This window comes from Eschrichtius robustus, chromosome 11 (genome assembly GCF_028021215.1).
Source record: "Eschrichtius robustus isolate mEscRob2 chromosome 11, mEscRob2.pri, whole genome shotgun sequence".
Classification (NCBI taxonomy): Eukaryota; Metazoa; Chordata; class Mammalia; order Artiodactyla; family Eschrichtiidae; genus Eschrichtius; species Eschrichtius robustus.
In genome coordinates, this window is record NC_090834.1 from 14,651,334 (window position 1) to 14,678,028 (window position 26,695).

The 26,695-nt window shown below is 48.6% G+C and overlaps 1 protein-coding gene across 1 annotated transcript; it reads right to left on the minus strand.

Annotated features, from left to right (window-relative positions):
* Positions 1 to 2,196: 2,196 nt before the first annotated feature.
* Positions 2,197 to 26,695, minus strand: TMPRSS4 (transmembrane serine protease 4). The gene is made up of 13 exons (XM_068556042.1): positions 26,687 to 26,695; positions 22,981 to 23,014; positions 19,536 to 19,649; positions 14,447 to 14,596; positions 13,266 to 13,395; positions 10,487 to 10,591; positions 9,483 to 9,523; positions 7,118 to 7,277; positions 5,885 to 6,051; positions 4,980 to 5,078; positions 4,652 to 4,794; positions 2,467 to 2,616; positions 2,197 to 2,229 (listed from the first exon to the last, which is right to left on the minus strand). The coding sequence occupies exons 1-13, from the start codon at positions 26,693 to 26,695 to the stop codon at positions 2,197 to 2,199; spliced, it is 1,335 nt and encodes a 444-aa protein (XP_068412143.1).

Consider the following 26,695-nt stretch of genomic DNA (forward strand, 5'->3'; position numbering starts at 1 on the left):
CCATTAAACTGTATACTTAGAAGTGGTTAAGATGGTAAATTTTATGTTGTGTGTATTTTACCACAATTAAAAAAATTTTAATGTGGAAAAATATCCATTTTTAATTTATATAAATATTTTATAAATTATTACCATATTGGAGGCCCGATAGTGTGGTAGTTTATAGCATGAACTCTGGAGTCAGAATGCTCATGTTGAACTTACCAGTATGTAACCTCAGGCAAGGTACTAAATCTCATTATGCTTAGTTTTCTTATCCTTAAAATGGGGATAAGAACAGTACCTATCTCATAGGTTTGTGTGAGTATTAAGTGAATCCATACATGACGAAGCACTTAGAATAGTGTCCAGTACATAGAAATACTCTATTAGTTATTATTATAGATAATTCTAACACCTAAAGTTCTTGAGATTCTATTTTCTGTTTTTGAAAACAGAAAACCATGGCGGTTTTTATTTTTTAAAATGTTGGCCAATCTTTGTGAGCTCATGTTTGGAGGATCTCTGTCTGGGAATCCCGAGGCTCTAAATTTGGGATGTTTTCCTCCTTCATTAGATGCCACCTGGGACCACATTTACCCCATTCAATTGTCTCTGCTCCATGTGGGAATCCCAGGTTCAGCTTCCCTACCTGCAGTGAGTCTGGGTTTAGTTCTGATCTCAGCCTTAATATAGGTCTTTGTCCCAGGGCAACCCAAGATATTAGCTATTGCTCCCAGATATCCACCTTAGTTTCAGCTCACAATTCTGATGGTTTTGTTTTATTTTATTTTGATTTTTTTGGCCTTTGAGGATTTCTATTATTTACTAAGAACGTAGGAAGCCATTAACAAGTATATTTTATGTAGGATTTGACCCAACTATAGCAAGAGGGTCCTCAGGATACCTGGGCCTCCATACAGCTGCCAGGGAAGTCCATGGGGCTTACTTCTTTGACCATTTTGAGTGCAGGAACTTATTCATGCTAATATCCTCAGAACCCAGCTTGGAGACCATCTCATTCCTGGCAGGTGACAAATGACTTTTTTAAAATGAATGATAAAAATGAAAAAATAAAATAAATAAAATGAATGATAAAAACCACACCCAGCGTTCTCCAGGTAGAAGTTAGGACTTAGAGGTACAATACCTCTTTCCAGCCACTTAGGGAGCCATGATTTAATGTCAGCCTTGAATGCCCAAATCCTCTCTCTCCCCAGTCCTAGGTTATCTCTGGCCTGTGGCTGCTATCAGGGCAGGAAGGAAGGGGAGGAAGACAATGGGACAAGGCCTGTGTGGAAAGCACACTCACTGACCCTGGCTTCCCCAGTCGGCTGTTCACTGTTGCCCTCACCCATCAGCTCTGGTCCCCATGTCTCCTCTTCTTCTACTTTGAGAATAATTGTCTCCCCTAGACCTTTTCCTACCCAGGCCAAAGAATAAAGATCATAGTTCAATAGTCCTAGCTCAGCTCTTTTCAACAGCCCAGTCAGCCTATGTCAAAGACTTCATGTACCAGTTTAATAAACAGTGGCCACAGAGGTAACAATAATAACAATAGTAAGAAACAGTGTTTGTGCCAACAGCAGGACAGCTCATTTTCCATTATAACTGATTTCTTTTTCAGATGGGCTTGGGGATGGGTGGGGAAGGAGAGGGTTTGCTCAGACCCTTTCGTGCCTCTCTCCAGCCCTTGGTGATCCGGGCTCTCAGAAGAGCATCTGTTTCCATTCAGTAGAGTAGAAGGTTCCTTCTTGGCTTAGCAATGCCTTCTGAGACCTCAGCCTGGAAGCTGGCTTGTTCGGTGGGCTGTGTCTCTCCCACCTTGGGATGCTGGGAGCGTCAGAGGCAGCTGAGCTGGGGCTGCTGACTTTCTGGGTGCCTGTGGGCTATGGGGTCTCTTACAGGAATGGAGGTCCTTTGCTGCACCAAGATATGCTGAGGGTGTGGGCAGAGATGTGTGCCCAAGGGGGCTCTTGCTCTGTGCCTGACTTCTGGGGGATCCCCAGGTGGGCAGGGTGGCGGGGGGGAAGCAGTTGCCAGCACTGCAGGGGGCAGCAGCGTCATGGATCAGACTAGAATAAAAGAGACCAACAAAGAAATCAGATGATTGGAAACTGGACAAAATGGTGGCATGCAAAATTAATCTCCTTTTCTGAAGCTTTTTGCTCACCTCTCTACCCTCTAGAGGCCTTTCCACCCACCTTCTTATCAGAATCAGTTCTCTGGAAAATGTCTGATAGTCTCATTCTGCCAGAGAACAGAGAATGGTAAAGCTGGGGGTGTTCCATACTCTTTGTATTTAATGGGAATCTCTGATCTAAGGAATTTCATAATGGTGGCATCCCAGGTTGTCACTTGCTGGGAAAGCAGATTGTTGGGGATGTAAGGGGGTATCTCAGAGGCATGAAGCCACTAAGGATGGTTTGGTACCCTCAGAGGAGAGGAAGGGAGGGAGGTCACAACAGGTAGAGCAAACATGCTTACCTTCCGGACATTGTAGATCCAGTTGAGATAGGCTGTGGCCTTGGTGTACACTCCCGGGGTACTCGGCTCCCCACAGCCATGGCCCCAGCTCACGATGCCCACTACTTGCCACCAGTCAGAGAGATACATCAGAGGCCCACCGCTGTCACCCTGTGAGAGGCCAGAGCAGGGGCTGCTGGAGAGGGCAGGCAGGGCGGGGGTGGAGGGGTGGGCTTCTCCTTCCTCCCCTGTCTGCATTGGCCCATCTGTCTCCTGCTCTCCAGAGCGCTCTGCTGTTCCACCCCCACCCCTTGTGCTCATGTAGTTCTTGCAGCCTGCAATGCCCTTCCCTTTGGGGCAAAAGGGTTCTGGGGTCAAGTAAGTTGTGGGTGTGCTCTTAGCCCTCTCTCGGAGATACACAACTTGGGCTCTAAGGGGTTCTGTGGTAAGGGAGCCTGATTATCTTTGTTTTTTTTTTTTTTTTTTCTTTTAAACCACTGTCGGTTTTTTTTTTTTGATTTATTTTTTAATTAATTTATTTTTGGCTGCGTTGGGTCTTTGTTACTGCATGTGGGCTTTCTCTAGTTGCGGCGAGCGGGGGCTACTCTTTGTTGTGGGGCGTGGGCTTCTCATTGCAGTGGCTTCTCATTGTGGAGCACGGGCTCTAGGTGTGTGGGCTTCAGTAGTTGTGGCACGCAGGCTCAGTAGTTGTGGCTCGCGGGCTCTAGAGCGCAGGCTCAGTAGTTGTGGTGCATGGGCTTAGTTGCTCTGCGGCATGTGGGATCCTCCCAGACCAGGGCTCGAACCCGTGTCCCCTGCATTGGCAGGCAGATTCTTAACCACTGCGCCACCAGGGAAGCCCTGTGATTATCTTTGTTTAACCGAGTAGTTCCCAGATTTATTGAACCACTTCAGGACCTATTTCATGTCAGCCACTGTTCTAGACAATTGGGATTCAATCAATGAAAAGAAGATCCCTGCGCTAAGGGAACTTGGAATCACGTGGAGAAACAGAGAGAGAGAGAGATAGAGAGGAGAGAGAAAGAGAGACAGAGAGAGACAGAGAGACAGAGAGAGAGAGGGTGAGGGGGAAACAAGCAAACAACAAAACAGACAAGGAAATGTCAGATAGTGAAAAGTGCACTTATTTGGGTGTCCTTCTTACCAGCTCTTATAGCCCCTGGGGCTTCTTGCCTCAGAACCCGATAACTCTATAGCTGAACTGCCTGTTTATTCACCACCCCCCCAACTGTGAGCTCCCTGACGGAAGACGCTGTCCCCAAAGTTCAGCATTTACCTGACATCAAGTCATCAAGAGACTAAGAGATGCCTCGCGAGTGAAGGAATTTAATGGCTGAGAAGGGGGTGGGAGTAGGGTTTGGGGTTTTAATGAAAATGCTTCAGAAAATCCTCTGGGTGGGTATGTGAGAATATATTCAGGGATTGGCCAGTGGGATGGGCTGAGGGGACCGTGCACCAGGGCTCATCCAGCATGAGATGGGTTTTCTCTAATGTAGTTCAGCAGCTTGAGGACAGCTGTAGAGAAAACAGACCTGGGGTTCCTGCCCTCTAGGGGCTCATACTCTTTTAAATGATGGGAAGTAAGAGCGGGTGGGGAGGGCTTCCCTGGTGGCACAGTGGTTAAGAATTTGCCTGCCCATGCAGGGGACACGGGTTCGAGCCCTGGTCGTTGAAGATCCCTCATGCCGCAGAGCAACTAAGCCCGTGCGCCACAACTACTGAGCCTGCGCTCTAGAGCCCGCGAGCCACAACTACTGAGCCCGTGTACCACAACTACTGAAGCCCGTGCGCCTAGAGCCCGTTCTCTGCAACAAGAGAAGCCACGACAATGAGAAGTCCGTGCACTGTCTCCGCAACTAGAGAAAGCCCGCGCACAGCAATGAAGACCCAACATAGCCAAAAAAAAAAAAAAAAAAAAGAGCGGTTGGGGAGTGTAACATCATCTTTGCATGTGAAATATACATTTGAAATCTTTCTGCTTCTATCTATCCATCCATCTATCCATCTGTCCTTATATCTTTATCTGACTATAGTCCTTCCCTCCCTCTCCTCCTTCCTCCCTTCATCACATACTGAGTGCCCACCATATGCAAGACTTCATGGGGGGCATTCATCCTCTGAGCTTTTTCTTCAGGGCAGATATCCCCTATCTCTATAATTCCCTCATGATCCTTGGAGGCCCCACCTGGCAGGTGTCCACACCGCCCTCCGGGATGCCTGCACACAGCATCTTCTCGGTGACCTCCCCCTGGTACGCATCCTCTGCATTGCACCGAGTGCTGTCAATGAGCTGGACAGATGCCTGCAGCAGTATGTCAGATATCTTCCCTGGAGGTTGAAAACACACTCACATACCCATTCTTGCCTTCAACCCCCAGCCCAGGATATTCTCTGGGTTGCCTGGTACCTTGGTGCTTGGACCTCCAGGATGGGTTTTTCTAAAGGATGGTCCTCCTTCCCATCACTTTCGGGAGGTGCTCACTTAGTCCTGTGGTTCTGAGCCTGGGACTTACCTCCGTTCTGTTCTGTAAAGCCCCATCCGCTGACCCAGAGTGGGGTGGCTGGAGTGAGTTCCTCGTCAGAGAAGGGCAGGCAGATGGGCCTGACTGTGCCTACCAGGAGCAAAGAGGAAGAGGGGACCCAAGGTTCAGGAGAGCCTGGCAGCTAAGCCCTCTGTAAGTGTTGACACCACGGTTTCTATAACGTACATTTCATGGGATGTTAATAGAAGTGGCATGAAAAAAAGGTTCTGTGGTCAAATAAGTTTAGAAAATGTGATTAAACAAAATAAAACAAATTGCTTAAAAAATTAAAAAAACTTCTCATATCATTAATATACTAATGTGCTCCAGGAAAAGAGCTATAGTATAAAAATGTTTTCCAAACTTATATGAGAATGGAACCCTTTTTTACCCAAGGGACCAGTGTCCTGTGGAAGCTACCATTGGAAATGCTGATCTAAATACTACCCAATGTAAACATGAGTCATGGAACAGAGCTGTTCAAAGAATCTATGGGCTGACTTAACAGTAATGAGTCCCTGCCCCTGGAGGAGAGCAAATGGGCCCAATGACCCCTTGGCAGGGAGATTGTGCAGGCCCTTGCCATTGGTCAGGGTGGAGGATGGATTAGGTCATCTTTTAGGTCCCTCACAACTCCAAGATTGGATGAATCTGTGATTCTCACTTGAGGTGCTCCACGGGGAGAAAACAGACCTCAGAAGAATCTGGCAGGGGTGGGGTCGGGTGTCAGCTGATAGCTCAAGGAGGCCTCATGGCTTCCATGATGTTAGGCCGATACATTTGCAAGAAACAATAGGCAAACTGAGGTCTTGAGAAGAGAAGTGATGTGCCCAAGGCCGCTTAGTGAATGAGCTAGAGGCGGGGTTGGAGTTCTGTTCCCAGGTGGCAGCTCTCACCGGAGAATGTGAGCGGGAGCTGCAGCTTCACGAGGGCAATGTCCTGCTCTTTGGGGGACGTGATGTTGGGCTCAGTGATGAAGATCTTGGCCACAGGCAGGGAGGGGTAGTTGCCCATTTTGTCTGAGCCGGCCATCACCTTCCAGTTGGACACATCGAGATGCTTCCTGGGGACGGAGACAGTGCGGTTCAGGTCTGAGCCAAGCATGAGGAGGCTTTGCCAGATGCTGGGTCCCCAGGGCCCTGGGGAGTGGGGTGTTGGATGCCGCTGCCTTGGGAGGTAATGATGGTGAGGGCAGGGGTGGTGGAGAAGGGGCAGTCTGAGGGATCGCAGGTCAGATTCTAAAGGAGAATTTGATCCTTTTCCCTGGTGAAACCTGCCCAAAGAAACTTCTAACTGGAGGGCTGGGGAAGGGGCTGTTCGCAGTGCCTGAGCTCTGGGTCCTGACACTCTCTCCTCCAGCACTTTTTACTGGCCGTGTTACTCATGTGGTACTTGCACTGTGGTCCGTTCCATTGTGTACTTGTCTTCCTCCCGACACCAGACACAGCTGAGTGTGCAGGAGTCATTTTCCAGGGAAAGGTTTATAGCTTTTGTCAGATTCTCCGAAAAGGTTAAAAATCACAGGCCTGCACCGTGTGCTCCTCCAAGGCAGTGATCGAGTCTGATGCATGAGGGTACATAGTACCTAGTAGGTACTCATAGGTGTTGAATGAATGAACGAATGAATGAATGAATGAAGGTGAAGAGGACCTGGAGCGGTCTTTCCCCAGAGGTGTGGGCAGTCCTGTCTCTACTGGCCTGTAAGAGAATCTATCCTGTTTTTTTTTAAGTTTCTGAATATAATGAGGGAGTGGCAGTGACTCTAGACCTGGAACCCCTTCCTGGAAGACTGGCAAAAAGGGAGAGAGTTCTCAGGACTCCAGGCAGATGAGAAGAGCTTTTGTGCAGTGAATGATATGGGAGTAGAGTGAGGACACTGGGAACCTGGTGGCTTCCCACCTGGAAGGGAAGAGGTCAGCCTTGGTGACCAGCTCTGCTCAGACCCCCAAGGCCTAACAAAGGACATCATGTCCAGTGTCTCACTGTGGTGGCCACACCCTGGTGCATGGTCTTCAGGGGGAGGGGTGCGGTGGGGGAGGGCATCGGAAAACAAGTTGGGAGACAGGGGACCCAGGCACTCAGGCCCCTCTGTGGCTCTGACCCCCGAGGCACCCTCGTGTGGGCCTTACCGGAAGCAGTGGGCTGCCGTGAGGATCCAGTGCGGGTCCAGGATGCTCCCTCCACAGATGTGTCGTTTGTCATACTGGATGCTGACCTGCCAAGGCCAAGAATCCACAGAGGCCATCTCCCCACCCACCACCCGAGGGACCTTCAGGCTCTCTCCGCAGGCTGGACTCAGTAGGAAGGAGGGAGAAAGCAGGAGTCAGACTCTTGCGAGTGGGGACTGCCTCCCCTTAGAGCCCCCAGTCTATCCTGAGCAAGGCCCTTAGGACTGGGACCGGGGGTTGGGTCAGGGTGGGAGGACCACGCCAATTTTGAATTATTCACAGGGAGATATTGAGTGTCCCAGACCACAGGCTTTCCCCCAGTCTCCCTCTCCTTTTTTTTTTTTTTCAGCTTTGTTTGAGTTTAGGAGTTGATATTGTGAACATGGGCGTGTCCATTGTGCTGGGCGTTCATGACCTTCAAACTAAACAGGGATGCAGAATTATGAAAGTCCTGCCCAAAGGGCTGTCCCCAGCTCCTCCCACTGAGTAACAGTAAACAGACGCCCACAGGCTGCTTTGGGATTAGAGAGTGGGAAGAAAGTTCCAGAAATGGATCTTCCCATCCTTAACTCACCTTTCTCCAAGTCCCTTCCCCCTGCTGAGAGAGTCTCCCAATTTGACATCCTGTTCCCTCTTTCACATCCCACTCTCCTGGCTCTCACATCTGACTCGCAAACTCTTAAAAAAATCTCCAGTTCCACCTCCCCGTCCTGTTCTCAGCCTCTCCAATCCTTCTGGCAGTTGCTGCCACAGTGGTGGTTCTAAGGGGGAAAGGCTACCACCCTTTCTGGGCCTATGCCTGGTAGGGGCTTTTCAAATACCATCTAATTCCAGACACTGTTTTCTACATGTCACCTCACTCCCCCACTCAAAGCCCCTCAGCATCCCCCTTTGTCTGTAGGGAAGAGTTTAAATTCCCCCTTCTGGCAGCCTTCTGCTGTCCTTATATAAAGTTTCTGTCTAGCCAAATCGATCTGCTGCTAGCTCCCTAAAAAGTCTTTCTGTTTTTGCTCCAGGAAGGGCCTGTCCCTGAGATACTGTCTCCTCTCCTGTTTATCTAGATCACTGATCATTCAGCAAATTTGAATTGTGTGCCTACAGTGTCTCAAGGATGCTGGGAAGAGAGTGGTGGACAAGACAGAGAGATGGACATGGTCCCTCCCTTCCTGGAGCCTACAGTTCATTCTGTGATGTTTAGCCTGGGCACCTCCTCCAGGTCACGCAATCCCTGGGGACTTTCCTCTCTTGGCATTTCCACAGCCTGCCTGGTTGTTGGCCAGCTTTTCTTGTTGACGTGGTTCGGTTTTGTCTTCTCAATGAGACAGAAGGCTCCTCAAAGGAGGGTCTGTGGCTTAAGCCTCTTTGTGACTCCAGGGCTGTTCAGCTTAGCACATTGAGTGATGTGAACATTCATTCATTCATTCATTGACCAGCCACCATGAGTCAGCCCTCACTCACCAGGTATTGTGGGGGTCACGTGATAATGACTAAGAGTCTTAGCATCCAACAAGGAAGCATGTACACTGCTAAACTGCAAAGGCAGCAAGGATGACCTTTCTCCTCTCAGGCGGCCCAGTTTCCGGCCATCCTGCCAGGCTCCGCTCAGTTCTCCCATGAGGCTGGTGGGATGAGTAGGGCCACAGTGCTTGTTTTGCCTTCTGATCTCCTCTCAGAGCTAGGGGGTCCCCCGGGATCCTCTTGGGTAGTCGGACTAAAGGGCTTCTTGGGAAGATGAACTTCAGAGAGGTCAGGTGAATTACTCAAGGTCACACTGGAAGCCAGCGGATCTGGTGCCCAGGTCTCCTGACCCTCCCCCCGCCCCACCCCAGGTGCAGCTCTCTCTGAAGCGTGTCAGCTGGGACCACTGCTCAGCTTGGTACTTCCTGCACGTGGCCTTGCACCTCTCTCTTTGCTCAGCCATTAGCTCCTGAGGACAGAGGCCTGGCAGTGCTGATACATTCTAACCGTCGGACGAATCTTTGCTAAATGGGATGTGGGTAATCAGATCTTGGATAGATGAGCTGATTGTGACAAAGGAGGTTATGTGGGCCCTGGCCAGAGGTGGGAGGGGGTGGAGGCCCAGTCCTGCCCTTTCCGGCTTTCCTACTCTCTCTCGTGGGGCTGTGCACGGACAGTAAGAGGGAGGGAGTTCTTACCATCAACCACTTGAAGGAGCGTTACCTACAAGCCCAAGGCCAAGGGAGTAAGGTTGGGACAAAACAGAGTGACCCCTGGAGTCTGAGGGATTTAAGAATGAGGATGAAGTTCTTCTTCCCTGCTTCTTGCTGGCCCAGGACCCAAACCCTCAGAGATGGGGCGTACTCACCAATGCACTGCAGGGAAACCAGGGAGCCTGAGAGACAGGGGCTGGAAGGGAGACACAGGCGTCCTGTGGTTTCGGCTTGTCCCTTGGCTGGGAGGCAGGGACTCAGGTCTCCCAGCACTATTGACTCAAGTCCCCTCCCAGGACCGGGGAAATCTGGAACCTGCATGGTGGGGCTGTATAGACCCTGTACTTTCACCCAGTTCGGTGCGATTTAATGCAATTGGATTCTACAGCACTACTGATAAGCATCTACTATGTGCTGGGCCCTGCCTGAGTCACAGCCCACCCCGGGCTCTTAGCAGCCTGAGATGGAAGAGAGCAGAGGCTGGGGCAGTGTCTGCTGCACTGCGGGCTCTCCAAACAGAAGAGGAATGGGATTTCGATGAAATTCCAGGCAAATGATCATTCTGCTCCTATTCCTATCCTTTTCAAGATTTACTCTTTGACGAATAAGCAGCCCTCAGCAACATCCCTGAATGCTGAGAAGCCAGCATCCTCTCTGAGTCACTCTGCTGCAGGGTGACAGTTTTCCTGTTGGTGCCGGGCTCTGACTCGGGGTGGTAGGCACGGGAATGGTACATTGACAGAGGCCGTGCAGCTTCTCCTCTGGAGAGTTGGAAATGTGGGGAGGGCTTACTCTGGCCTGGATGAGAGGCAGGAAGGACAAAGTGGCCTTTGGAATCTTGCCTCTTGGGCTTAATAGGGAACATAAGGCCATAGGAAACAAATTTGGTTTTCTTATTTGACTGATGAAAGGCCACCAGCTTGTGGACAGCACACTTTGTCCAGCTGCCCCTTGTATTAAAACAAAGAGTCAATACAGAAAACCTCTCAGAAATGTGATGCTCTAGCTTTTGGTATCTGACAGCCTGCCTGGCCAGGAGTTCTTTTTGTTGTCTGGCTTAAGTTTCCCTTGCTAAGTCTGTTCAGGGCGGGCTGGCTGCAGCCCCGATGGCATCGGCCTCATGTGAGCCTTTGTGGGCCAGAGGTGTCCTCTCACTTACCCATTTGAGTTTTGCACCTGAAGCTCCTGCATGTTCTCTGTGATTTTGACAACATCCAGGTCTTGGGCTGGGCCAATCTCCACGGCTCTGAAGGTGGGTTTGCTGCTCATGTTGGGAGGGAAAGAGAGGGAGGGAGAGATGTGAGCTGGGGCAGGAGTTTAGACCAAGAGGGTAGGAGTAGTCCCCACTCCCAGGAGAGGGGGCAGCAGAGAATTCTGGGTACGGCATGGCAGGGGAGTGGAGGTGGCTTGGTCAGTGAGGGTGGTGACTGCTTTGCTAGATGACAAGGGATGGTCCCTTGGCATCCCAGGATCCAGCCCTGGGCACAGTGCTGATGTGGACTTGTTTTCTCAGGCAGGGAAGCCTGCTTCTGAACCCAGAGCCCTGGAGAAATGTTATGGATGTCCTTTTATAACTCCCAGCTCTGTCTCTATTCCAAATATCCCAGCAGTTTCTTCTGGTTCACAGCGAGGGGAACAAGGAGGCAAAAGAAGCAGGTTAGCTCTCCCCTCACCTTGGAGGGAACTGAATGTGGATATGTTGCTCTCCAAACAAGGCATCTGGTCTAAATTTGGTAGTGGGGTACATTTATGCTCCCTCTGGAGGTAGGACAGGCCGAGATCAGCCTTCACATGCATCCAGACAAACATTTCTCTCATTTGGACCACTCTCCCTCTTCCTCTCCTCTAATCCATGCTTGTCTTTATCAAACCTTGGGTGTAAGTCTTCCCTCCTCCAGGAAGGTTTCCCTGATTAATCCCATCTTTCTGATGGTACCTGTACTGAATCTGCCTCTTTCCCATCTCTCCTATCCTTCCCCATCCAGCCATGCTATACAGAGCTAGTATAAACTCTGTATGCAGGCTCGGGTCAACCTGAGGCACTGGCTGACTGGCACATTCTCACATTCCCAGCCAGGAATCTGGCACTACCTGGATGACCCAGGCATGGCACCTGGAAGACTGAAGTCTAGCAACGTGGGGTTTTGTGCTGAGAGCCCTTAGGACTGAGGTTCTTGTCCTGGCCCTGACACTAGCTTGCCATGTACCCTTGGTAGGTCATATTCCCTCTCTGGGTCTCTCTAAGCCTCAGTTTTCCTCTCTATAAAATGATGGGTGGACCAGATGATCTCTAGAGTCCTTCCCACATTGAGCCATCTATAGGGTTTTGTGGTCCTGGGACAAAAAGGGCCACGTAGCCAGGGAAATCTGAGACCCAGAAGGAGAGATCATGGTGGAAATGGACATTCCCAGGAGAGTTAGCCTCTGTTCACCAGTTACATCCTGATGAATAATTCTGCCCAGCTTTGATCTTGTAGAGCTCAAGAGAGAGATGGCTTGGTGCCTTAAAGAGCTCCAGAAGGACAGAAATTGCAGGAGCCTTTTACCTTAAGAGCCCCTGGAGACACCCTGGTTTCATAATCAAGCTGCAGCCTGCTATGCTGGTACAGCTGACGCTGCAGTTGGCTGGACTGCAGTAGGGAGGAGGGGGGGCTGCAGCCAGAAGGCTGGGCTGGGGTGGCTGCTGGGGGAGGGGAAACAGCAGGGACAGGACGTGCCTTCCCAGCTCTCCTTGAAAGTGAAGGTGGTAGGGTATCCTCTTCAGTGGGTACTGGATGTTGCACCCCATGGAGGGGCAGAGAGCAGGAGAAGTCTGATAACCAGACAGCAGAAGGGGCAAATAGGTCTGATGGATCAGTAATGGCTGCCTGCAGCACTTACTGAAAAAGGACCTTGAGGCTGCTCTAGGGATTGATGGAAGCGGGTTCTGTGATTGACTGATGGATGATGTCTGCTTAAAATTTATCATTTCTACCTAGTCTCTGCGTCCAGTTTCTCAGGATCCTGAAGTTGGGGGCTTGCCAGGAAGAGATTATCCCCTGTGCAGCTGAATTCATGGGTTCTTTTCTATCCTCTCCAATTAGGCTCTGAGTGATCAACTGTCTCCCCTCCCCTCCCTTTATAAATGAAACCTCCAGAGAAGAGAGAATTACCCAACCGAGAAACAGAGATGCTTCTGATGCCCAGGAATTAGGGGGTCTTGGGCACAAATGCCAGCCCTCTCGCTCCCAGCTGCTATCCAAGCAAGTTACTTACCTTCTTTGAACCTACTTCTAAAATAGATAGAATAATAACTACCTTTTTGGTTTTTGCCAAGATCAAATGAATATAAATATGTAATGCTAATTACCCTTCTTATAATTATATCCTTTTTCATACAGTGAAGATTTAAAACTGCTTTTGAAATTTGCTGAGAAAGCTGAGATTGCTGATGAAGGCCCAGTGAAATCAGGTTCATTTAAACTAAATTTTAACCAATGGGACTTTGAATGAGTAAATAAGACTTTTGTATTCTGGGGCAGGGACAGGGACTTGCCAAGCCAAGAAGGAGTGAGGATTGAGGAGTAAAGGAAAGGATTGCAAAGGAGCTTGAACTGTGTGTGTGTGTGTGGGGAGGGGGTGGCAGTGGGGGAGGGGGAGGGGGAGGGGGAGGGGTGGGGCAGATATCCTCTCTCTGGTGCCTCATAACCATCCTATGAGGTTGGTATTGCTTCCCCCAGTAACTCTTGAACATACTGAGGCTTAGAAGATTTAACTTCATGCTGCTCATAAGGGAAAGTGCTTCAAAAGCAGTTCTTTCTGACTCCAATACCTATATTTTTAAGGAAAGAGGGAGGAAGGAGGAAGGAAGGAGAGGAAAAGGGGAAAGAGGAAGGAAGAAAGAAAGGGAGAGAGGTCATGGGGTGAGGTGACAGCCTCCAGAGCCTTGGGCTGGGTACCTGTCATAGCCCATCTGCCCACAGGCTGTCTTGGCCAGAGCTTCTGTGAAGTTGTCAAAGCAGGCGGAGGCCCAGTTCTTTGTGGCCAGGTCCAGCACCTGCAGGGTGGATCGGTCCCTGGAGAGGCGGACTGGAAGGGGAGGAACCCGGGTCAGCTACGGGCAGGGACCCATTTGGCCTGTCTCTCACAGAATTCATCCTGTGACCAGCCCAAACCGGTAGCCCAAACCCTGCCAGGAACTGGGGAGCATCACAGAACACCAACCCTTTCAACCTCAAGGGAAGTTCCTCCATTTGGCTTTGCCAGATTGAGTCTCATTCTGACGGCAGCTCGGGTGACCAGATGTCCTGGGGACAATCTCCATTTTGACCTTTGCCCTGGCACAATTATTAATAGCTCTTTATACGTATAAGTTTTGATGATGTATTACATGGCTTCCCTACCCATAGTTCACACAGCTTGCCTAGCCTGGGAAAACTTCTCAAAGAGGAATGTTGCTCTTTTTCCATGTAAGGCCAGAGAGGGGAGCGCTATTGGCAGTAGGGTGGCAGGGCCCATAGGCATTTGACTTCTGATAAAAAAGGGCAAATACACAGGAAGTTACTCAGCCTTGCCCCACAAAAGCCCCCATCACCCGTGTCCTGGGCTGTCTTTTCTTTTCAGAGCCCAAGTAATAGGTGGATCAAGTTGGGCTAGAACAGTCCAAGAAAGAACATGGGTTTTTATGTTTGAAACATCTCAATATTCTTCAAAGGACCTAGCTCAGTCTTGTTCCATAATGTGTTACAGTAAACACTTATCTAATGAATAGAGGGATCAGTAAATAGCTGGCTAACGGCCTTAATGGTCTCTTTCTAGTCCCCTTGAAATAATAGGTTTCAGAGAAAGGAGGGAACTCCCCAAGGTCATTCCATTCAGCACCCAGGAGCAGCAGGAATGGGACAGGCTCACTTACAATTTCCTGTCCCCTCTGGCCCACATTTGTTCATCAAAATTTACTGAGTGTTTGCATGTTGAGTATTGGGGACCTAGTAGACAAGACATGATCCTGTTTTTAAGAACCTTACAACGGGGAAGGAAAGTGACTAGTCAGGTGGCAGATGCTGTGCAGTGGACCAAGGGGACCTGAGTCGACTTCCTGCCCTTCCCACTCCCCTGGCCCCACAGTCCCTGGACTCACCTGTCACTGGAGGCCCATCGGGGAATTTCTTGACGCAGTGCTGCTCATCCTCCCCTGAGGCACAGTCCTGCTGGCCATCACACACCTGCCCCCTCTGGATGAAATGGAGGGGCTGCCCGCAGAGGAAGTAATTGTCCAGAACCACCTTGACTGGAAAGCAAGGGCAGGGAGGGGCAGAGAGGGCTGATGGTCAAGCAGGCAGCCCAGGGGCAGGAGAGATTGTTTCCCTGAAAACATGCTGGGCCTGGAGACAGGCAGAAGTGGGTTCCAGGCCCAGTTCTGTCACTTAGGAGCTGGTGTCCTTGGTCCTGAGCCTCAGTTTCCTCATCTGTAAAATGGAGATAATAACATCTTTCCCATCCCTAAAGATGGCTGAGGAGTCAATCAAGATCATGTGTGGGGAGCAATTTAGAAACAGTCCCCACTAGCTTCTCATCCCCAAGTGTTGGCACAGTGCCTCTGAGGATGGAGAAGACAGCGCTGGGCCTGGAGTCTGAAGACCTGAGTGCTGGCTCTGCCACCTACTGTGTGAATTTCGACCAATCGCTTCCCCTTTCTGGGCCTCACAAGGTTGCAGAGAACGTTTGATGAGCTGGTGGTTGTGAAAGTGTCTCATCACTATCAAGTGCAGTTCTAGGATTTGGTGTTTTTATCTGGGGTTGAAAGACCCATTAGGAGGTTGGTGTTTTGTTTGTTTTTGTCTTCTGCCTCCTGACTTCAAGATTCTATTGCTCCTTTGCTGTCTTAGATGATGGGAAGGAGTCTAGTGTTTTTAAGTCCTCAGAAAATGCAATATAGTTTTGGAAGTTTTAGCCACGGCAATCAGAGAAGAAAAAGAAATAAAAGGAATCCAAATCGGAAAAGAAGAAGTGAAACTGTCACTGTTTGCAGATGACATGATACTATACATAGAGAATCCTAAAGATGCTACCAAAACCTACTAGAGCTAATCAATGAATTTGGTAAAGTAGCAGGATACAAAATTAATGCACAGAAATCTCTTGCATTCCTATACACTAATGACGAAAAATCTGAAAGAGAAATTAAGGAAACACTCCCATTTACCACTGCAACAAAAAGAATAAAATATATAGGAATAAACTTACCTAAGGAGACAAAAGACCTGTATGCAGAAAACTAGAAGACACTGATAAAAGAAAGTAAAGATGATACCAACAGATGGAGAGATATACCACGTTCTTGGATTGGAAGAATCAACATTGTGAAAACGACTATACTACCCAAAGCAATCTACAGATTCAATGCAATCCCTATCAAACTGCCACTGGCTTTTTTCACAGAACTAGAACAAAAAATTTTACAATTTGTATGGAAACACAAAAGACCCCGAATAGCCAAAGCAATCTTGAGAAAGAAAAACGGAGCTGGAGGAATCAGGCTCCCAGACTTCAGACTATACTACAAAGCTACAGTAATCAAGACAGTATGGTACTGGCACAGAAACAGAAATATAGATCAATGGAACAGGATAGAAAGCCCAGAGATAAACCCACGCACATATGGTTACCTTACCTTTGATAAAGGAGGCAAGAATATACAATGGAGAAGACAGCCTCTTCAATAAGCGGTGCTGGGAAAACTGGACAACTACATGTTAAAGAATGAAATTAGAACACTTCCTAACACCATACACAAAAATAAACTCAAAATGGATTAAAGACCCAAATGTAAGGCCAGACACTATCAAACTCTCAGAGGAAAACATAGGCAGAACACTCTATGACATAAATCACAGCAAGATCCTTTTTGACCCACCTCCTAGAGAAATGGAAATAAAAACAAAGATACACAAATGGGACCTAATGAAACTTAAAAGCTTTTGCACAGCAAAAGAAACCATAAACAAAACAAAAAGACAACCCTCAGAATGGGAGAAAATATTTGCAAATGAAGCAACTGACAAAGGATTAATCTCCAAAATTTACAAGCAGCTCATGCAGCTCAATAGCAAAAAAACAAACAACCCAATCCAAAAATGGGCAGAAGACCTAAATAGACATTTCTCCAAAGAGGATATACAGATTGCCAGCAAACACATGAAAGGATGTTCAACATCACTCATCATTAGAGAAATGCAAATCAAAACCACAATGATGTATCACCTCACACAGGTCACAGTGGCCATCATCGAAAAATCTACGAACAATAAATGCTGGAGAGGGTGTGGAGAAAAGGGAACCCTCTTGCACTGTTGGTGGGAATGTAAATTGATACAGCCACTATGGAGAACAGTATGGAGGTTCCTTAAAAAACTAAAAATAGAACTACCATATGACTCAGCAATCCCACTACTGGACATATACCCTGAGAAAACCATAATTCAAAAAGAGACATGTACCACAATGTTCATTGCAGCGCTATTTACAATAGCCAGGACATGGAAGCACCCTAAGTGTCCATCGACAGAAGAATGGATAAAGAAGATGTGGCACATATATACAATGGAATATTACTCAGGCATAAAAAGAAACGAAATTGAGTTATTTGTAGTGAGGTGGATGGACCTAGAGTCTGTCATACAGAGTGAAGTAAGTCAGAAAGAGAAAAACAAATACCGTATGCTAACACATATATATGGAATCTAAAAAAAATGATTCTGATGAACCTAGGGGCAGGACAGGAATAAAGACGTAGACATAGAGAATGGATTTGAGGGCACGGGTGGGAAGGGTAAGCTGGGAGGAAGTGAGAGAGTAGCATTGACATATATACACTACCAAATGTAAAATAGATAGCTAGTGGGAAGCAGCTGCATAGCAGAGGGAGATCAGTTCGGTGCTCTGTGACCACCTAGAGGTGTGGGATAGGGAGGGTGGGAGGGAGGCACAAGAGGGAGGGGATATGGGGATATATGTATATGTATAGCTGATTCACTTTGTAATACAGCAGAAACTAACACACCATTGTAAAGCAATTATACTCCAATAAAGATGTTAAAAAAAAAAAGCCAAGAAAAAATTGTAAAAAAAAAAAAAAAAAGTCCTCAGGGAACAGATATTTCCATACTTTCCAAACTGTCCTGGCTCCTCCTGCCTAACTGAACTCTCCCTTGGCCTGAAGCTCCCCTCTGCAGCCCAGCATCACCACCGGCTGACCCTAGGAGTGGTGGTAACAAGTCTGATGATGGCCCTGCTTATCACTGCTAAGAGCTTTCCTTGCATTGTCACCTGGAATCCTGACAACAACTTTAGGAGGCAGGTGCCATTATGAACTCCCGTTACCAATAAGGAAATGGATGTTTAGAGAGTTAGGGTTTATTTCTCAAGGCCACATAGCAGTCAGGTGTTAGAGCCAGGATTTCGATCAGTGTCTGTCTAGTTCTAAAGCTCTTTGCTGCCTCTCCACACCTTCCCTGAAGGAGCTCAAAGTGTGATCTTATGGCCCCGATGCTCCTGGTTTGAGAAGCAAGGGAGAAAGAGCAGGTCAGTCAGATATTTCCTGGACTTTCAGAGTTTGGTTCATGGTCAGGAGCCTTGGTGAGGAGGGGTCCCTCCTGCCTCCTGGGGTGAAGCCAGGACACAGCGTCACCAGTTGAGCCCCCAGAAGCCAAAAGGTTGAGGGAGCCCAGCCCAGGATGGAAGTTCACGTTACCTCCTCTGGTTGCAGAACCTGGGGGTCCCGGGTTGGAAGCTGCACAGGGCCTTCTGGGACAGGGAGAGCCCGACTCTAAATTAAGTACTTGTACCTGCCTTGGATCACCCTGAACCTGGCCCTGTCTTCTCTCTCCGCTATGGCAGGGCACGTGCTCAGAGAAGGCAGGCTCGTCTTAATATTAGTCTGAGCCAAACTGGCCTACGACAGTAAATCCGCTGATGCCGCTGCACGCCCACCACTGCTTTGGGCCAGCCAAGGTCAAGAGGAATGATTTGGGGTTATCTGCATCTCACGTCCTGATAGGGCGCTCAGGGATCTGGGTGGTGTTTGTGTTGTGTATCTGCATTTCCACCGCCACGAAGTAGAATTGGACCTGCCCAGTCAGGGCTTGGGGACCTGTCCTAGCCCTGTCCTCGACTGCCACACCCCCTCTCTGCCTCAGTGCCCAAGTGGAGAATGAGGCGTTGGACCGGATGATCTCTGAGCGTCCTCCAACGAGGTGAAGGCTGCTGCAGGCTCCTGGAAGGCCGTCCTGGCCTGGTGAGCAAACACATGGCCTCGGCCACATCTCTGCACACTTCGTGATGACCTACACTTTTGCACAACTTGGTTTTTATCCAAGTACTTTACACACGTTACCTCATTGGGTCTCTGATATCCCTCTGAGGGAGGCAGGATGGTTTTACAGCTCAGGAGACTGAGGTTAAGAGAGGTTGAGGGACTTACTCAAGGTCACATAGCAGCAAGAAGGGGCAGCGCCGGGATCCCCGACCCAGGTGTCCTGATTCCTAGTCTGGTCCCCTCAGCTCTACTTCCTGCGTGAAAGCTGCGGTCAGTAGCCTGCTGTGACTATGGGGGTGGGTGAAGATGGGGACTTAGTCACAGGATGTGCGGGCTGAAAGGGAGGGACTGTGGGAATCGGGGCTCGCTCAGTTTACTCTTCTTTGCCCCAGAGTGGCCTGCCTGGGATAACAGTGGGTCTCAGGCTCCTGCCGTGGTGAAGCCAGAGCTCAAGGTGGGGAGAGGTGCTGTCTGCCTGGGCATCTTCCCTGATGCCTCCTCCCCGCCCCCCTCCTCATAAGCAGACATGCTTCCTGCTCCTCACAGCAGGGCTGCGGACCCACCCAGCTCTCTGTCTGCAGGCTTGGGGAGGAGCAGGCAGGGGGCGTGGCGGCTGTGCCTGTTGCCTGAGTGGGTCTGTAACTGGTGCAAACGCAGAAGAAATCATCTGGGATAGAATCCATCTGGGTAGATGGGGGCTGAGTTCATCTCCCGCTCACGCTGAGAGGAAGGCTCCCTTCAGAGCAGGGGTGGATGCAAAGCTCTATGCAGATCACCTGGCCTTGACCCTGCTGGGGTGGGGAGCGCTCTGACGTGAGGGCAGGGGAGGGGTGGGTGGGAGCTGCCACTTGCTGTAGGGGCGGAGGGGGGGCGGTAAGGAGGCATGGGGGCCGGGGTGAGGGCTGCCACTTACTGAGGACAGCCACGGCCGTGATGGTCAGCAGGCTCAGCAGTGCTGCGATGATGGGGATCCCCACCTTTCTGAAGGTCTCCAGGGAGGTGCGGGCTTTGCGCAGGGGGGTGACATCTGTGAGGGGGAGGGGAAGAGCCTGCAGTCAGTACTCGGAGGCCACCCCTGCCAAGGCCCACAGCTTCCCCACCCTCTGGCCCCTGGTGCGGAGCCCAGGAAAACTTTGGGGACCGTTTTGGTTGGTGCTGGGGTTACTCCTGCAGACTAGGCTTAGCTTCCTCAGCATAGGGGCCCCCCACCTCCTTTCATTTACCCAGGCTTGTCCATCTTTCACAGGTGCTCCTCTAGCCCATGGCACCTTCTCTTTGTCTTGACAACCTGTTCTAGGATGTTTCATCCCGTCCAGTCTGACCTGCATCTGTCCCAGGAGAGGCATGTACCCTTTCCCTTTACTATCATGTATCCTCTTTCCTGACTTATCTTTTGATTAAACTATAAGCTCCAGGAGGGCAGGGGCTGCCAGCACAGTATGTGCTTAGTGGAAGCTTAATAAATACTTGTGAATGAAGGTTGACCTAATGGCCTTCATCTCCAACTCAGTTCAACACACAGCCAGTCCCTAGAAAGGTCCTGTCTTTAAGGAGATTCCAATCTGGGGGAAGAGGGAAACAGGGACACAATTGCCAGTACCACCAGACACCATCAAGGCACTTAAATGGGCCTTTCTAGGTGGAGATGGGAGAGGGAGGAGTGGGTCCAGCTTGGTGAAGGCCTGGGTGTTGGGAGCTGTGAGCTGCTGGTGTGCCTGGGATGTAAGGTGGGTAAGAGCATGTTGTGGAAGCAGGGCTGGCAAAGTCAGCTTGTGGAGAGTCTTGACTATCGCTCTAAGGGGTTTGGATTTTATCCTGAGGGCAGTGAGGGACCATGGAAGGCTTTTAAGCAGCAGAGAGATATGATCACATTAATACTTAGAACTATGACCCTTTCATCAGGGAGGAGATGGACTAGAACAAGAGTCTGGGGTTCGGGAGACCAGGAGGGACCTACTGATGTCTAAAACAGAGGCAATAATAACTATATTGTCCACGTCACGTGGCTATCCAAGGAGATGGAACATGGCAAGGCTTTAAAAGATTAACTTCTCACAAAGTATCAGGGATAGGCTCTTCGTTGTCCCCTCTCCTTGCAGGCAATAAGCTGGGGAGACTAGGGCAGGGGACTTCTCCAGGGAGAACTAGGGCAGGAATTATAGCAACCCTGAGAATCCCTGGAAAGCAACAGGCCAGCTCTCCTCCCCCTCATCTGCACATGGCTTTCTCCTTTACCTCCATCAAATTGTTCTTCAGATGTCACTTTCTTACTGAGGCCTTCCTTGACCTCCCTATTTAAAATTCAATCTTCCAATATTTCCTATCTTCCTTCCCTGTTTTATTTTTTCAAAGCATTTATCACCTCTAATGTACTGTATATTTTACATATTTTGTATATCATCTAGCCCCTCCCAACCCTGCCTGAAATGAAGTCTCCAGGAAGATGGGGATTTTTGTCTGTTTTGTTCACTGCTGAGTCCCAGGTGCCTAGAACAGTGCCTGGCCCCTAGTAGGAACTCAAAAAATATGTGTCAGATGAATAAACGATTTGCTCTTTGCTTGTCCTCTTCAGCACATCCCTTCCGCCTTTCTTACAGGTCTCATTTTATTCTGTCTGGAATGATGGCTAGTTATGTTTCTGTCTTTCTTTCCTCAGCTGTTCAAAAGCAGAGAATGGCACCCTGCCAGAGACTGGTGCCCAATAAGTGCGGATATCACTGGATGTGCTGATAGGGAAAGTGTAGGAAACTCTATGTTTCCTCAATAGGGAGAGGTTAAACCTCAGACACAGAGCTCTGGCCCCAAGGATGTGGGTTGGTATTGCCTGTTATTATCAGGACCTGGCAACAGAGTAGGTTATTAATAATGTTGTCGGATATTGTTTTTAAAGTTCCAGCAGTGAGTGTTCAGCACTGTCCTCTTTCCTGCGGCCATGGACATGGAGACATCCTGTTCATTCATTCATGCATGATTTCTTCATTGAGCACCTACCTCTGGGGATACAAGGTTGGCTTGTTTTCTCAGAATTGAATGACTTATTGGGAGTCCTTTGATGAGTTCCCTTGTCCAGGGCCCAATGTCTCTGCCTCCCTGATGTTCTCACGGAGAACATCATCAGGAAGCGAAGGGTTTTCTTGGTTTATTGTCTCTAAAGTTTATGGTTTATAAAGTTAACCAACCGGCTGAGCTATGAATAGCCTCCTTGCCTGCCACTGTTCCTTCCTCCAGCCTGTCCTGCCCAATGCTGCCAGACAGACATATTGCTCTCATCCCATCACGTCTCTGCTCCAGAACCCTCAAGGGCTCCCTATGACTTCCGTATCTTGACCACCCTCTCCTCTGGGCTTTCAAAGGCAGTGTAATTTGGCTTCCCTCTCCCAGCCAAATGGACTTCCCACTGCTAGTCCTCGCCAGCCCCATTTCCACATGAGCGGTTTCACTCCCTGGTCCTTGCACAACCTGTAATCATTCTTAACCTCGGAATCTTCACTTGGCACTGATTTCTCCCTCCCGAGCTCCCTTAATTGTTTTCTGGTTTGGCTGTTCCCAGGCTTACTCAGGTGGTGGAGCCCTTGTATGTCTAGTGTTCTTTGGGGACACCACAGAATATTGATATATTAAATTCCAAAGTAGAAACTAGGCATTGTTTTACCTGCTGAATATTATATTGTTTGTGATCTTTATTAACTTGTGACCCTGAAATAAATAAGCTGTCAAAGTAAGTGGGATTGGTCATCTCCTTATGAAGCTGTCATATTAATTTGTCTTTGCTCACTCGTTTTGCTGATCCAGGTTATCAGGCATAGGTATCAATGGTTTAAAAAAATGGAACAGGAGGAAAAAAAACCCCTATATTTGGGAATACTTCATCTATTAACTTATTTTTCTCTGGTAAGTCAGGCAAACACTGCCATTTTCTATTCTACCAGTGAAAACACCTTTGTCCAGCTTGTTCCTCAGCGGCACGGTCAGACTGTAAACTCCATGAGGGCAGGGACTTTGGCTGTCGTATTTACTGCTATAGTCCCGTGTCCAGCCCAGGGCCTGGCCCGTGCAGGCACTCACAGTATTGTTGAAGGGATGAGAGAATAAGTAACTGAATGAATGAATTAGAAAATCACTGCTGTTGGCGTTTTAGGTTTGATGGTTCTATTTCCCCAGAGACCATGCCTCCTACTTCTAGAATGAATCCTGGAGATGACACTTGCTTGATACATGTTTGTTGAATGGTGGATGGTTGTCTCCTGTAGAATTTAGCACTTGGAGGTGGTGGTGAGGACCATGCAAGAGGGGTTTAGTATCTACTTGGTAACTGAGTGAAACTGAGCTAGACAAAGGAAAGCCAGACCTGAGCTTACCGAGGCTGTTCAGGGGTTGATTGCTGTCGGGATCCTGTAATTGAAGGAAAAACAGTCAGTGAGTTGAGTGAGGGAACCTCTCAGGCTGGGGCGAAGAGCCCAGGAAAGGGCTCTTATCTGCATTCCCTTCTCCCTGCTGAGTCTAAGGTGGGGGGCTCTATGATATCTAAGTAATTGGTTTAAAATATAAAATTCAGTTATTCATCTAAATGACCTGGTACAACAGGTTTACTAATTGTAGCAACTAGTTAGCAATTGAAAAACAACTGGCTGCTGGGCTGTTGTGTGTATTGCTGAGTTTCTTAAGATGATTCTGCTCTCCTGTCTGTCTGTTTTTGTCAATTATTTGCCTACTTTTATAGATATTGTAGTTCTGTAAAAACTTGAATGGACACTTCACCAAAGGGGATACTTCCATGGCCAGTTAAGTGCCAAAAGATGCTTGATGTCATCACTCATCAGGCGAATGTAAATTCAAACCACAATGAGCTGTCTCTACAGAGACACCAGAATGGTTAGAATTTAAAAGCCTGACAATACTAAGTGCTGATGAGGATGTGGGGCAACTGGAAATCTCAGACACTGCTGCTAAGAGTATAAATTGGTACAAATATTTTGGAAAAAGGTTTGGCTGAATCTACTAAAGCTAAACATGTGACTATTCTATGATTCTTTGTTTTTTGCTTTTTTGTTTTTTTAAATTTGGCTGCACCAGGTCTTAGTTGAGGCACGTGGGATCTTTGTTGCCACATGCAGGATCTGTGTTGCGGCATGTGGGATCCTTTAGTTGCAACATGTGGGATCTAGTTCTCTGACCAGGGATCGAACCCGGGCCCGCTGCATTGGGAGCTCAGAGTCTTAACCACTGGACCACCAGGGAAGTCCCACTATTCTATGATTCTATGACCAGGAATTAGGGCCAAGAGAAATGAGTACATCTGTCCAGCAAAACACCTGTACATGAATCTTCATACTAGCTTCATCCATAATAGCTAAAAATTGGAAAAACCCCAAAGTCAATCACTGACGGAATAAATTGTGGTGTATTCGTATAATGGAATGTAATTCAACAATGGACAAGAATAAACTAGTGTTAAATGCAATGACACATGGACGAATCTCAGAGACATAATAATGAAAAAACGAAACTAGACACAAAAGAGTATTATTTCATATATATGATTAAAAGGTAAAGTTAATCCATGGTGATAGAAGTCAGAATAGTGATTATACTGGGGGTTATTTGAAGGAGCACAATGGAGCCTTCTGGAATGTTGGAAAACTAGATCTTGATCTAGGTGTTGGTTACATGGGGGTATACGTGTGTAAAAATGCATTGAGAGGTATACTTTAGATTTGAGTACTTTACTGAACCTAGGTTATACCTAATAGAACAAACAGACAAAAACGAAAAACTACCAGGACACTAAGGTGTTTCTGTGAGTGTAGTCTTAGGTCATCGTGAATACACATACACAAATGCACACAAGGCTCTGTTCTTCCACTCATTTGCACCACTACACGTGCACTCAGCACACACACAGCCACATAGGGGCACACACAGGAGCCCGCACACAAAGGCTCTCATGCAAAGTACTTGCACCCTTTCCTGCAAGGCAAAGCTTAGGGAAGGGTGCTGCCTAAGTTCATGCTCTCCTGCCTCCCATGAACTCTCTTTCTTTCCTTTCCTTGCCTGGCATAGGACCTGGAGTCCCTGGGCTGGGCAAGGCCTAGGTCTCTACCCAGGGACATGCCTGCCCGCTGGCTGAGGTCACGGCCGCTCCAGTGGAGGCGGAGGAGCTGCAGGCCCTTGGACATTTCCAGGTGGGAATTTTCCCAGTCCCATCTGGGAGTGAGAGGGCCTCTTCTAACCCCTGGGTGGGTGTCCGAGATTAGAAATTGTGGGGTCCCTGGGTGCTGCCTGCTCCCATGGTTGAGTGTTGCGGGCATAGTCGTTGGGAGAAGGAGCTTCTTCCTTTCTTCCCAAACTGCTGGAAGGATGTGCCTGGTTTTGCCCTTTGGGGGCACTAGGCCATGGGCAGCTGGGGGACGCAGCAGAGATAGCTAGGCTCTGCAGGGGCTGAGTTGGAATTCGAGCTCTGCCTCCTATTAACTGGGAGCCTTTGGGCAAGATACTTAACCTCTCTGAGCTTCAGGTTTCCCCTCCCCTCGGTAGAGTGGGGAAAATGACACCTACTTCAAAGTGCTCCTGTGAGGATGAGATGCGATATCTGGTGGAAAGTGCCTGGTTCACAGAGAGAATTCTCTTCCTGACCCTTCCATCCTGTGCCCCCGGGCATTTGGCACAGAACTCTATTCTAGCACTCTCCCGTCGGGTGGTCTCTATTTCTTATTGCCTTTGTGCCCTCAGTGCTTTGCATCCGGCTTGTACCTAGTAAAGGCCCAGTAAATGACTGCTACACTGAACTGAACTCTGGGCTCTGCACTGTAGTTCCTTCCGGGCCATCTCTCCTCCACCATCACCAGGGCCTGGATAGGAAACTACTTCCAGGATGAAGGTGAGAACGATTCTGGCGAGTCTGTTGCAGTAGCTACAGAGCCAGGTGATAACCTTACCAACAGTAAACTGTACACAATTGGCACATGGCAGTTTACAAAGCCCTTTGGTCTAACTCAGTCAAATACAAAGGTGAAAAGAATTGACGCTCGTCTGATAACCAGAGTGGGTAGTATTCAATAGTTAAGTATCAAACAAATATTTTTGAGTGTCTGTGTTGTACCAGGCACTGCTCTTGGAGCTGTGGATTCAAAGACAAATGAGAAATAATGACAGCAAGGATGGGAGAAGTGCCCAAACAAGACAGGTGAGGCCCTGCCCTCAAGATGCTGTATCCTGGGGTGGGGGTGTCAGGGGGAGAGTAGGAGAGACCAGGTCGTCAACAGATAAACCCAGAGAGTGATGGGTGCTATGCAGAGAGTAACATGGGTGATAGGAGACAGTGCCTGGCTGGATACTTAAAATGGGAGGTCTAGGGAAGGGGTCAGGTTAGGGAGGGCCTCTGGCCTGAGACTTGAATGACAGGAAGTAGCCAGGCAGGCAGGAACAAGCTTGGTGTTGGAGGAACAGAATGGAGATCGGTGTGGCTATAGCAAGGGGGGATAAATAGACGGGCGGTGGGAAGATTCAGCTGTGCTTCGAAGATAAAGGCAATAGGCCTCGCCAATAGATTGGATGCTTTTGGGTTTTTAGTGAACAGGCAAGAGGGTATTTGCTGAGATGCAGAAGGCTACAGGAGGGGCAGGTTGGAGGGGTATCAAGGACGTCCAGTTAGTGGCCAGTCCCCTGTCAATTCATTCTTTCTCACGGAATCTACCTGCACATACATGTCTGCACTGGTTGAAGTAGGTAGGGTAAGTCTCTTTGTTTATTTTTCAGCAAATATTGACTGTTCGCCTTTGATGGGTCTGGAACTGTGCTAAAAGCTGAGAGACAGAGGGAACAAAAGAGGCTTTCGGTCTGTATCTTCTGGGGCCTTGGATTCCTCATCTCTGAACTGAAGTGACTCTAGTACCCCTGGCTAATATGTTTTCAATCGCTATCAATTGAGTAGTGGTTATTAAACAGAAAAAACAATCCATACCTTTTTGAAAACAAAAGAGAATGAGGAAAAAACCCTGCAAGATAGAATGATAGAGGCTGCGATTATCTTGGTCATTACTGCACCCCTGGTGTCTCCTACAATACCTGGCACAT